Source organism: Capra hircus, chromosome 22 (genome assembly GCF_001704415.2).
Source record: "Capra hircus breed San Clemente chromosome 22, ASM170441v1, whole genome shotgun sequence".
NCBI classification, from domain to species: domain Eukaryota; kingdom Metazoa; phylum Chordata; class Mammalia; order Artiodactyla; family Bovidae; genus Capra; species Capra hircus.
Window position 1 is genome coordinate 59703340 of NC_030829.1, and position 13141 is coordinate 59716480.

The window sequence follows — 13141 nt, forward strand, 5'->3', positions numbered from 1 at the left end:
GGACGCGGGGCTGTGCTGTTTAAGTCAGATTTTAAATTCAAGCCAGCGGGTCCAGGTGTTTTGTTCATTCCACACGGCGTCGCCCCAGAACTTGTTTTCAGCACCGCCTTGTGGAACTTTGAGTACTAGGGCGGGTTTTTGCCTAATTTTCACCTTGGTGTGTTTATATCCTCGCCACACGGCTGTGGTCATCCTGGCCCCACGGCGTCAGGGGGCTCAGCCCCTTTGGCAGGGTTCCCGCCGCCACCACTGGCCTGGCCCCCCAGGACTGGGCTCGGTCCTCTGCTGGGAACTGAGCCGCACGGCCCCAGAGGGCCCATCTCTGACCCTTCACGGAGGGCCCATCTCTGGCCCTTCACGGAGGGCCCATCTCTGACCCTTCACGGAGGGCCCATCTCTGACCCTTCACGGAGGGCCCACGGTCAGGCCAGCTGGACGCCCGCCTCCAGCAGATGGCTTCTGCCCAAGGCCTCCCCTGCCTGGGGCGTTGCTCTGACCGCACGGGTTGGGCGGGGACACCGAGGCCGGAGTCCAGCCTCTGCCCCTGCCCCCTTCCTGGCATCGTAGCTGAGTTTGAACTTGCGGGAAGGAACGCTGGCTCAGTACCCACGTATGGGGGGCAGCCCCCTGCCCCGGGCCCTGCCCCGGCCTCAGCGTGCAGAGCTGGCCCCGGTCCAGGGCAGAGAAGCCGTTTCTTGTGCGCGCTCGCTCTGCGGTCGCTTCCGTTGACTCCCTGTGGTTGAGAAACGCCGATTACCTTCTGCCTTTTCTGAAGGGGTCCTGACTGGAGCTGGTGTCAGTTGCTGCCGTCTCCAAAGCTTTGAGAGACCCCACTTCCTAACATTAACTGCCCAGTGTCTCCCATCTTAGAGGAATCTGGGCTCTCCTTTCTCATAAAGTGCCTCAGCTGCCCCAGGCTCAGTTGCAGCTCGTGGGTTCTAGGTCCCTGACGGGGGCGGGACGTGAGCCGCCCGCATCGGGAGCGCGGAGCCTTAGCCGCCAGAGCACCAGGGAAGTCCTTGCTCTCGTTTCTGAAGCAGTTCGCTTCACCGTGGCTGAGCTCCTTTGCTTTGTATTAATGTGCTGGTCTTCATCGCAGTGACCTCTCGTTGCGGAATACAGGCTCTATAGCACACAGGCTTCGTAGTTACGGGCTCTGGAGCACAGGCTTAGGAGCCGTGGGGCATGGGCTTAGCTGGGCTTCCCCGGGAGCCCAGACGGTAAGGAAGCTGCCTGCAGTGCAGGAGATCCGGATTCAACCCGTGAGTCAGGAAGGCCCCCTGGAGGAGGGCATGGCTAACCACTGTAGTGTTCTTACCTGGAGAATCCCATGGGCAGGGGAGCCTGGCTACAGTCCACGGGACTACAAAGAATCGGACATGACTGAGTAAGCGTGCAGGCACCAGGGAAGCCCCCCTTTTGCTTTTTAAAAGCACACAGTTGTTACCGTTTCAGTAGAGGTTAGACTTGGGTTGCCCAGGTTCTGCATTTTTCCGTGGATTCCAGAAGCTCCACACAGCTGTCAGGTACCACGTCGGAGCGTCGGTCCTCTTGTGGGGCCCAACAGACCAGCTCACTGTTTTGAAGGAAAAAGGGTCTGTTAGATGTTAGACTTAATTTCAGGTAGAAAATAAACCACGGTTACACAGAGGACGCTGGTGAGGAGGAATAGAGATCAAACGTGCAGAAGGGTCTCTGAGGGGAAGATCGTGAGCACCAGGACAGCTTGGGGTTTTCTCCCGAGACTGTATGTGGAGGAGAGGAGGCGGGGGCCAGTGTGGGTGGAGACCCGCCGTGTGCCGGGCCTGCTGTGCGGGTTCCCGCACCCCCACCCCCTTCATGAGGCGGCGAGGTTTACAGACGGGCTAGTGGCCAGTGCCGAGCGAGCGTCTGAAAATTGGTGTTTCATTCCCTTGCTTGTTTCTTTTTAATGCAAACACCTTTTTCTTTTTGATTTTAGCTACGCTGGGCCTTAGTTGCCACACGCAGGATCCGAGTTGCAGCGTGCGATCTGGTGCCCTGGCCGGGCATTGAACCCAGGCCCCCTGCCCTGGCTGAACCCGGACACCTTACGCGCCCTGTTCAGTTTGTGTTTAATTTCTAAGGTTCACTCATGTCGCTGCATGTTGCTGTTCGGTGGCTGAGGTGTGTCCAACTGTTTGCGACCCCATGGACTGCAGCGCGCCAGGCCTCCCTGTCCATCACCAACTCCCAGAGCTCGCTCAAACTCATGTCCATCAAGTCGGTGATGCCATCCAACCATCTCATCCTCTGTTGCCCCCTTCTCCTCCCACCTTCAATCTTTCCCAGCATCAGGGTCTTTTCCAAGGAGTCAGCTCTTCGCATCAGGTGGCCAAAGTTTTGGAGTTTCAGCTTCAGCATCAGTCCTTCCAATGAATATTCAGGACTGATCTCCTTTAGGATGGACTGGTTGGATCTCCTTGCAGTCCAAGGGACTCTCAAGAGTCTTCTGCAGCACCACAGTTCAAAAGCATCCATCCCTCTGCGCTCAGCTTTCTTTAGGGTCCAACGCTCGCATCCATACTTGGCCTTGACTAGACAGACCTTTGTCGGCAAAGTGATGCCTCTGCCGTTCAACACGCTGTGCAGGTTGGTCGTAGCTTTCCTTCCACGGGGCGAGCGTCTCTTGCTTCCATGGCTGCAGCCCGCCAGCGGCACGCAGCTGCTTCCTGAGGCTCTGCACCCTCGCCATCCCCCTGCTGTAGCGTGGCCCGTTGCTGCAGGGCGCCCGCTCCCCAGCAGGGACAGTGGGCTTCGGGGAGCAGTGTTGCCCGTCTCCTGCTGCTGCCCAGGACTGTCTCCTGGGTGTGTGACCTCCGGGCTGCAAAGGACAGAATTTCAAACCTGTGAGATGCAGGCTGTCTTCCAAAGTGGCAGTCCAGTGTCCCCCGGGTGACGTAGACAGGCTACTGACTCCCTTTAGGTTTGGACCCGGGGCTCGATTGGTGCCCTCCCTGCCCCTCACCAGGCTGGCTTGCGCTGGCACTCTACCGAATGGCTGCATTCCCCTCTGGGTCCGCGTAGCCGTGACCCCTACGCGAGGCTCCTCCTGTCCAGTCCTGTGGCTCTCGAGGCCGGAGGGGCCACAGTGACCATCTGCCTCGCTGCTGAGACATATGTCCTGCAAGAGGCCCATGCCTGCCTCCTGCTGGCCTCCTGTGGACCGGCCAGGAACGTGGGCCTGCAGCCTGCTGGGGTGGACGGGAGTCTGTCCTTTCACTGGTCAGATGCTCCCAGGGCCTGGGTCCATACGGAGCATCCCATCTTCGGGGAGCATCTGGAGGAGTGGAGCTGAGCAGCGGGGAGAGAATTCAGCTTGTGCAGACCCTCCAGTGCGGCGTGTGGTCAGCCGTCAGGGTCCGGCTGTGGACCCTCGCCAGGCATGTGTGTGGTGGGGCCCCCCGTGAGGGAGAATGGTGAAGCTGGGAGCCCGTGCTCTGACATCCAGTGGGGACAGCGCGTCCCTCGGGCTTGCCCTGCCAGCCTCTGTTTTCAGTCGCAGGCGCGTCTTGCCCTGATGGTAACAGTAGGGACGTCCGAGGTCGATTTGGGGGAGCAGGGAGGACCCAGAGGCACTGTGCTGGTCCCCGCCCTGCAGCAGGCGGCCTCTGGGGCTGCGTGTCCCCAGGTCGGCCCCACCCGAGGACGGCAGAAGCTGAGATTCGGGGTCTGAACCCAGCGCTCAAGTCTGTGTCCGCCCTCTAACTCATCGGGGGGCGAGCTCCCGCCAGTGTCTGCGGGTCAGTTTTTTCAGCAGAAAATGTGGGAGAATTCACAGGTAGTTCGCAGAGCGGTGAGGATCACGTGACAGGCACCCTGGGAACGGGCTGTGCGGATTACAGCCCGCTGCGTCCACCCCGGGTCTTGTCGTGACTGGTTCTTTACGCTTCGTCTCTCTCCTTACTCAAGGCTGCGTTTCATCAGCTCTTCCGTCTGTAAGAGGAGGAGTCCCAAGTAGAACTGGTTCCCTGAGAAGAGGGGCGTCGGACCCTCGTTTCCTCCAGTCCCGGGGTTAACGGGACCCCCGCCTTTCTGGATAGGGCCTCAGTCTTCAGCACGTGGTGCCACCAGACCACTTGGAGAGAGAGATGTTTTGTCCGAGACAGAGACGAGATTGCTGAAACAGTCCACAAAGGCTTAAGCACTTCTCGGACACAGAACGCGGTGCTAGTGTGTTCCGGGGACGTGGGCTGGCTTTTGATCAGATGTGGGATCAGGTTTCGTGGAGTCAAAATCTGATCAGGTTTTCATCAGGAGACGCATGGAGCTGACCGCCAGGAGGCAGAGTTTATTGTACTCAGAGATCCCCAGAACCAGGAGCAGGACCACTCGGGGCCACTCAGGGAGGCACGGGGGCTGGACCGCAGGCAGAGGGAGGCGGTGGGGGTTGGACGGGAGGCTTTGTGCAGTTTCACCGAGAAGGAATGGTGCGGTGGGATGAGCAGGGAGAGGATGGGCTGGTTTGGGTACCGTCAATGGGCTAAGGGGTCTGGGGGCTGCCCCTGGTTGTCCGGTCCGTGGCCCTGGGAGACAGGACAGTGAGTGGCCCGGGGCGGTGGGCTCTGGACTGGTGGGTTTGCTTGTGACAGGCCAGCTCACGAGTCGGTTCCTTCCCGTGTCCAGAGATTCACTAATCTTGGGAGCGGCAGTCCTTCCAGGGTCAGCTTCAACCAGACGGTAAAGCGTCAAAATACAGGGGATTTGACAAAGCGGAGCACAGCAGAATCGGGTCAACAAGGCGGAACCTGCTGGGCGCAGGCCTGTGGCTCTTCGACTTAGAACCTGTGACGGAGGGGTCACTGCGCCCACGGCCCTGCCGCTCTCTGTCCGTGTCGTAGGGGTGGAGAAGCCTCATCAGAGGAAGTGGCCTCAGTGGCGGGTGGCCCTCATGGAAGTGGCCGCAGTTCATTCAGCGGGTGTGAAGCCGGCGCCCGCCCCCGGCCAGGCCGTCACGAGGAGCCAGAGGAGCATGCTGACCCACGGAGGGGACCCCGCGTCTGAGGACGGCCCAGCCTGCAGGCACGTGCGTGCCCGGCCTCCTGCTGAGGTCCCGGGCGGCCCGTGCTGTTGGCTCTCGGCGCAGCCCCCCAGCAGAGCCGTGTGCCCCCAGCTCGCGGAGCCCTCGGTCCATGGGGAAGGGGCGGTGGCGGGGGAGGCGGCCCTAATCAGGGCGCCTGACGCAGAGACCTGAGGTGTGTGGGGAGCACGGGGAAACTCGCGGCTGTGCGCCGGGGACTGCACGTGGGTCTCGGGGCTCCCTCCCGGCCGGAGAACCGGCGGGGTGGGCGCAGGCCGCCGTGCTCCACCACGGGGCTGGCCTGTGCCTAGGCCCACCAGCAGGACGGCGCAGAAAGCCAGAGGCAGGGCAGGCGCGCGCGGAAAAGGGCGCTCCCGTGGGTGCCGTCGCCCCTCGGCGCAGGGGAGAAGGGCGCCTCGTGACGGCGGCTCAGGCAGCTGCGGCGCGCCTGCCGCCCGAGCCCGGCCAGGCACTAGGACTGTGCGGCGCGCCCCAGGTCAGCGCGCTCTGCAGTGCTCACTGGCCGGTGGTGTGAGCGTCACCTCGCTTTTAAGAAGGAAAGAACCCCCAGGCAAGGGAGCCGTGTCTCACAGCACGTACCCCGACAAGCTGCGGCTGGATCAGGCTGCGCGGGGAGAGCGAAGCCGGCCGGGGGCGGGGGCGGGCAGTCGCCCAGCTCTGAACGTGCCTGCCGGCCCTGAGCGGCGCACTCACGAGGGCTGCTGCGAACTTCATGCCGTGGGTGTGCTACCCCCACCGAGAAACGCAACCGGAAAAGAACTCAGGAAAAATGCTGAGTTCCTTGACAGCCCTGCAGTAGAGAAGGCCTCCATAACCGAGAATCAAAATTCAGAAGCCATGAAGAGGAAAGATTGATGGTTTTCCCAAAAATCTTCCACAGCTAAACGCGACGTCAAGCTGAAGGACAGATGACCAGCTCGTGTACACAGAGCTCTTAAATATCAAGAAATGCAAAACCTCGATAGGAAAAAACCAAACAGCAAAGACAGAAATCCTCAGTTTACCAGGAAAGGAATACGAGTCACTCTTGAAACGTGAGAAGAAGTTTGACTGGCACGTTCTCCTGTCTTTCGGGCGTGAATCCAGATACCGAGTGATGTGCTCTGTTGGGAGGCCGGTAGATTCAACCCAGCGCGACCCCCGTGGACGACGTCAACCCACCGAAACGGTATCTGTGGGCACCTTTCGGCCAGGCAGACCTGGCCCTGGCCGTGCACCCCTGAGGTGCGAGTCCACGAAGGTGGAAGAGCCATCCCTGGTGACGCGGTGCAGGCGGTGGTTTGGTGAACAGGGATGGGACGTCACACACACAGTTTGGTCGAGAAGTGGCTGGGATGACTGTGGTTCACCCACACGAGGGGCCCTAGGACAGGAAGAGCTTGGTCTGTGTGCCATCGGAGGTGATCTCCAGACTGTGCTAGAATAGGGTGGCTCTGTAGCATGCTACCGTTTATGTAAAGGGAAGAAGGGCGGGAATATGGATAGGCAGATATTTTCTTATTTTTGCAAAAAGAAATGCTTTTGAGAGAAGACAGAAAATAATAGTGTTTAGCCATGGAGAACAAGAGGAAACAGGAGTAGAGATGAGACGTCGCTGAGTGGATCTTTTTATTTTTCTAACTTTTGTACCAGGCACATGTTTACATAATCAGAGAAGAGAATTAAACTGGAAGATGAAACAGAAAAATTTATAGTTGTAAAGAACAAACTTATTTTGAAATTAATCTAATCGGGTATCGATTAGTAACGTAGGCACACAGAGGAAATAATCGTGTTGACAATACTTTGGACTTAAACGTAATACTCTGTCCACATCGATACCGAACTACATTCTCAGGGCCGGGAGTAGGCTGGGGATGATTGTTTAGCGGGTACGTCGGGCGGCTTGGATAGCAAAGTACTGCAGATTGAGTGACGTTAAGGGTAGGGATTTCCGTCCTGAACGTTCTGGAGGCGGGAAATCCAAGATGAAGCTGTCGATCGGGCTGGTTCCTCCCGAGGCCTCTGCCGGTGTGCAGACGGCCGTGCCCTCCCCGCGTCCCCACTCGTGGGGGGGCAGTGCAGCCCTGTCCCCCGGCATGTCTGAGGCCTACTCTCTTCTCAGAAGGACACCAGGCCGAGGGGGCTCTGTCAGTCGCTCGGTGGTGCCCGACTCTGCGACCCCATGGACTACAGCCCACCAGGCTCCTCGGTCCTGTGGGATTTTCCAGGCAAGGATACTGGAGTGGGTCCCGTTGGTGGCGGCCACTTAATCCCCTCTTGAAAGACCGCGTCTGCAAATCCCACCACCCCCTGTGCTGCAGGTGTGGGCGTCAGCGTGTGAGCTGGGGGCCGCCCACAGCAGGCCCGCACGGTCTCAGTTTGGGGGTGATGGAGACGTTCTGTGGGGACGCGGTGATGGTTGCAAGGCAGCGGGAACGTCTGTGGAGATGTGTGGCCTGGGGACGATGGGACGTTTCACCTCCGTTAGAAGTGAAAACGAGCTTAAGGGGCTGGGTCTGCCGCTGAGGTGACAGGAGGGGTCTCCGGGCTGCACGGTCAGAGGCGTCAGAGGCGGGGGTGCTGGGCAGCAGCGGTGGGCACACGGGGGGGACGGCAGCAGAGAACAGGCTGGGGTCTGGCCTCACGGAGGGTTTCTGAGTCGGGGTCTCAGCGGCCCTGCTTTCCGTCCGTGGGTGGGGGGCTCGGTCACAGCGCCCCAGGGCAGGCGTGCTCCGTGTGCGTCCCTGGGCTGAGGATTGCCTTCTCTCCTGCACTCTGCGAACGCGCACATCCCACGGTTTCCATGGCGACCAGCATCCCTCAGAGAGGGGCGTGTGGAGGGGCCCTCAGAAAGGGACTCGGGGAAGGAACAGCTGGATCCGGGCAGAGGGCAGCGCCCGGGAGGGAGGCGGTGCAGCCTAGGCCCGCTGCCGCCTCGAGGAGACCGTTTCTGGCGCCCGCAGGCTGGTGCGCGGCTGTCCCCTCCTCGACCCCCGAAGGTGGGAGGGAGGGGACGGGAAGCGGCCTTTACCTGGCGCCACGCTGGCGCTCGGGCGCGCGCCCTGAGGCTCGAGGAGCTGGGGGCCCCTGAGGCTCGAGGAGCTGGGGGGCCGGCTCGAGGAGCTGGGGGCCCCTGGGGCTCGAGGAGCTGGGGGTCCAGGGAGGCCTCCTGGCTGTGTGGGCTGGCTCTGCAGCATTCGGCTCCTGGCTCGCCACCTCCTGGCTGTGTGACCCTGGGCAGGTTCCTTAACCTCTCTGTGCTTCCATTTCATAATCTGTGAAATGGGTTTGGGGGTGATGGAGAATGTCCCACTCGAGAGCGTGCTTGGGAGGGTTGTGGGGGTCCTCCCTGGAGAGTGGCGGTCGTTCCGGGAGGAGACCGCCGGGCTTGGCGGGGGGCACCAGCCTCTGCTGACAGTTCTGTGCCCGTTTCCCTTCCAGTTGGCCATGGGCAGAGCGAAGGCGAGAGGATGGTGGTGTCCGACTTCCACGTCTTCATCCGGGACGTGCTGCAGCATGTGGACGCCGTGCAGAAGGAACACCCGGGGCTGCCCGTCTTCCTTCTGGGCCACTCCATGGTGTGTAGGCCTCGGAGGGGACCCGGGCCCAGCGTCCCCAGCGTCCGCCCGCCTGGGGATGGAGGGGTCGCCCGCTGCCCGGCCGGCGTGGCCCCTCTGCGCACGCTGCACGCGGGGCTCCAGGGGGGTGTTTGCTCAGGAAACAGGGTGGGGTCTGGAGGTGGCCCCAGAGAAGGGCTTCTCCACCCGCTGCTCCCCGTCAGGGCCCAGGGGTCAGTCTGCTCCCGCTTTTCGGGGTGGGCCCTCGGTCCATGCTTTCTGCCGGTTTCAGAGTCATGCGGTTCCCACTAGGACAGGCGTCCCCAGAAAGCAGTGCTTAGAGGCCATTCTTAATGCCTTTTGCACAGACTCCTCTCAGAATCTTTAAATCGTCTGTGAACTTTAAATCATCTGTGAACTTTAAGTCATCTGTGAACTTTAAATCATCTGTGGTCTTTAAATCAAGCCTCCTCAAACCAGCAGCACGCAGGCCAGGCCTGCCTGCAGGCGCCCAGTCACGCTGGCCGGCAGAGGACTTTGAGCTGCTGGATTCTACACCCTGGGGGACATTCCCCTGCCCGCCTCCCCGCCCGGCCACCGCCCAGCCCTGTCCCTGCCAGTCTCCTCCCGGCCTGGCGCTCGTGAACGTCTGGATATCAGCCCCTGGTTCAGATCCGCTCGTCAATAGCCACAGCCACCCGCCTTCAGCACCTCCTGTGTCCACTAAGTGTTTTCCTTGAAACCTGGATTCCTGGGCCCTTTAACTGAACCCAGAAAAAAAACAAAAAGTGTAGCAGTCTCTTACTATCCTCTGATTTTCTTTTCAATCTCATATTAAGCCTGACGGACTGGACGAGTTGGGGGTCTGCCAGCTTTTGGCTTGAAATGAAATAGAAATGAGTCTCTGTGGCACTCAAAGCTCTCAGGCGGGGACCTTGTTACATGCCCTGAACGTTTGCGCTTGGGGAGCCCTGGGGAAACACAGGGTGACCGCGGGCCCAGCTCACCCAGCGCTCGAGGGCGCCTGCTCCGAGGCCGAGGCTCTGGGCCCAGCGCACGCCCCTCTCCCCACAGGGCGGAGCGATCTGCATCCTCACAGCCGCGGAGCGGCCGGGCCACTTCTCGGGTATGGTCCTCATCTCCCCGCTGGTCGTCGCCAGCCCAGACTCGGCGACACTTTTCAAGGTAAGCGGGCCTCCTGCTCCGTGAGCCCCGGCAAGCCCCCCTGGCCTCACAGCTCGGGTCCGGGGCGAAGGGGCCTCTCCCGAGGTCGTGACGAGGTCTGGACGCAGCGAGCATCGTTGTGGCCGGCCATTTCTCAAGTCAGGTGTAGTTTTCTCCCAAACAAACAAACAAATCGCTTCCTGTCTGTGCGCTTCTCGGCGGACGTTCAGAGGAGGACAGGCCTCGCCGCTGTCCACGGCTGAGCGCGGGGCTCTGACCCACGTGGCTCCTCGGGGGCGTTTTCCTGACCGTGACGGTCCTCGTGGAGCTCGCTGCGGGTTGCGGCCTGGGCTGGGCTTTGCCCCCTGGGGAAGCGGCAGAGACCACGGCTTGGAAGCAGCCAGATTGTGGATGTGGGATGCTGACGAGATCTGGGCCCAGGTTTCAGAGACTTGAGACCCGGGGAGGCTGGGAGACGCGGGGCCCACCCTCTGGTCAGTCTCTCCCTGACACGGGGGCCGGGCTGGCAGCTGCTACCCACCAGCCAGTGCTCAGGACTCAGAGGCAGGAGGGCCAGTGAGGTGGGGGCTGCGGTCGGTGACGGGGCGGAGGGGCCCTGCCCCGATGCCCCGGCGGGCCCCTGAGGACCCAGCGCCACAGCCGTGACCCCAACCCTGGACGTGGGCGTCCAGCGGAAACAGTCAGCATCTTGAAGCAGGGCTGGACCGAGCCAAGGAGAAAGCAGGGCCTCTGTGAGTGCGGAAGCAGAGAACACGCCTCTACTCAGTTCTCCGAACGGGCCAGACAGCCAGCTCCTCTGAGTTTTATCCTGTTCGAGGGAATCACCCCTGACTTGCTGAAATCAACTCCAGTGGATTTCAGAGTCTGGCGGAGGCGGGACTGCCTGGAAGGATGGGTTCATTCACAGACTCCCAGGCGAGGCTCCCGGGCTTGGTCTCCTGGCCCCCTCCCCTCCTGGTCGTGATCACGTAACCTGCGACCGGACCACCCGAGGGTCCTGGTCAGAGAAGAGAGTGAGCAGGACCGGGGTCCCGGGTGGAGCCCCCACGGCGCTCCGTGGGCTCCATTCCTGACACGCTTGCACGGCGTGTGCCAGGCTCACATGTGAATCGTGCCCTCAGCTCCCGCTCTCACCCCAGGGACGGGGAGGTCGCTGGCTGCGGTTATGCTCGGGACTCTGGGGCTTGGAAAGGACCCTCGGCTCCCTGGGTCCACCCCCCACCCCTCAGGGCTGTCCACTCCCCCGCAAGGGTGTCTCCCCAGAGGGGACGTGCCCCCCACCCCAAAAGAGCCCAGGACCCTGGGGGGTTTCTGATGAAGGGCACAGGGGCGGGGGACGGGGGCGGCCAGGCCCCGGCGGGGAGCCCACCCAGTGCCCCCTCCAGTCTCGGGTGGACTATGGGCTCCTGGGCAAGGCCTCTGTTGGGATCTCTCCCAGCAGGTGCTAATAGATGTCCTCGTGGGCAGGGGAACGCAGGTCCCAGTTGTTAACCAGGATTCATGAGAGTCCCTGTGGCCCCGAGGCCTGGGGGGCATCCCCTCCCCTCTGTGAAGCCTGTCACTGCCCTGGGGAGGGAAGGTTGGGCAGTGCTGACCCCTGAGGCCCAGGGGCGCCCCCTTCCCTCTGTGAAGCCCGTTGCTGCCCTGGGGAGGGAAGGTCGGGCAGTGCTGGCCCACAGAGCCTGCGTCTGCGGTCACTCTCTGGCCTCGCCTCACTTGAGCAGCTTCAGAAGGAAATCTCAGGCTCGTGGGGCTCTAGGTGACTCCAGTGGACACGAGCGCGGTCCTGCAGTGGCGGGGGCAAGGCAGAGGGCGCAGGCCCAGCTCCCCCGCTGGCCGCGGCCGGGCGGCGGGCGTGTGCATCTCCGAGGGGCACGCGTGCAGGCGGGCGTGTCCTCTGTCCTTCGTGTGCTGTGCGTGCGGCCAGTGGGCGTGGCGGGACGTCCTTTCCCCCTGAAACCACCAGGGATCAGTGCTCTGGTGAGGCCTCCCCTCCTGGCCTTTGGGTTTCCAGAGGTTCAGTCTTCCGGACCCCAGAGACAAGTTCCTAGAGACTGCTCTTCTGGCCGAGGTGGACGGTGGGGTAGGGGGCTTCCCTGGGCCCCGAGGCTGTAGGGTGCAGCGCGCAGAGCTGGGTGCTGGCCCGTGACTCCCGTCCCAGAGCGCGGCTCCTGGACAGGCCAGAGGCATGTTCGTGGCGGCCGGCTCCCCATGGGTCTCCCCAGCGACTCAAACGGTGAAGAACCCGCCTGCAAGGCAGGAGATGCGGCTTCAATCCCTGGGTCGGGAAGCTCCCCTGGAGAAGGGCACAGCTGCCCGCTCCCGCATTCTTGCCTGGGGAATGCCCTGGACAGAGGAGCCTGGCGGGCCACAGCCCATGGGGTCGCAGAGTCAGACGCAGCGTAGTGACTGATGTTTCGCTCTGTTTCTGATGTCCTGGAGGAGACAGTTCACAAGGCAGCACGAAACGCCGGGGCCTCGGAGCGCAGACGGCTCGTGGAGGGTGGTGCCCCGGGCCCTCGTGAGAGTGCCGGCCCCGCCCCCTCGTGTCAGCCCCGCCCCCGGAGCTGGCCCGCCCCCCGTGAGAGTGCCGGCCCCGCCCCCTCGTGTCAGCCCGCCCCCTCGTGAGAGTGCGGCCCCGCCCCCTCGTGAGAGTGCCGGCCCCGCCCCTCGTGAGGTCAGCCCGCCGCATGATGTCAGCCCCCCTCGTGAGAGTGCCGGCCCCCGCCCCCTCGTGAGAGTGCTGGCCCCGCCCCCTCATGAGAGTGCTGGCCCCGCCCCCTCATGAGAGTGCCAGCCCCGCCCCCCTCGTGTCAGCCCCGCCCCCTCGTGAGAATGCCGGCCCCGCCCCCACGTGAGAGTGTCAGCCCCCGCCCCCTCGTGAGAGTGCCGGCCCCGCCCCTCGGTGCCCCCCCCCCCTCGTGAGAGTGCCGGCCCCGCCCCCTCGTGTCAGCCCCGCCCCCACGTGAGAGTGCCGGCCCCGCCCCCTCGTGTCAGCCCCGCCCCCACGTGAGAGTGCCGGGCCCCGCCCCCTCGTGAGAGTGCCATCCCCGCCCCCTCGTGTCAGCCCCCGCCCCCTCGTGAGAATGCCGGCCCCCGCCCCCTCGTGAGAATGCTGGCCCCGCCCCCTCGTGAGAGTGCCATCCCCGCCCCCCCCTCGTGTCAGCCCCGCCCCCTCGTGAGAGTGCCATCCCCGCCCCCTCGTGTCAGCCCCGCCCCCTCGTGAGAGTGCTGGCCCCGCCCCCTCGTGTCAGCCCCGCCCCCTCGTGAGAGTGCCATCCCCGCCCCCTCGTGTCAGCCCCGCCCCCTCGTGAGAGTGCCATCCCCGCCCCCTCGTGAGAGTGCCGGCCCCGCCCCC

The 13141-nt window shown here is 62.9% G+C and overlaps 1 protein-coding gene across 6 annotated transcripts in view; it reads left to right on the forward strand.

The window, feature by feature from the left end:
* Positions 1-13141, forward strand: part of MGLL (monoglyceride lipase) — an 87873-nt gene that overhangs the window by 58476 nt on the left and 16256 nt on the right. For all 6 annotated transcript variants that reach the window (XM_018067058.1, XM_018067056.1, XM_018067052.1 and 3 more), the window contains 2 exons: positions 8483-8619; positions 9673-9783. In XM_018067058.1, coding sequence (XP_017922547.1) covers positions 8483-8619; positions 9673-9783 — 248 coding nt within the window. The remainder of the gene's footprint in view (positions 1-8482; positions 8620-9672; positions 9784-13141) is intronic.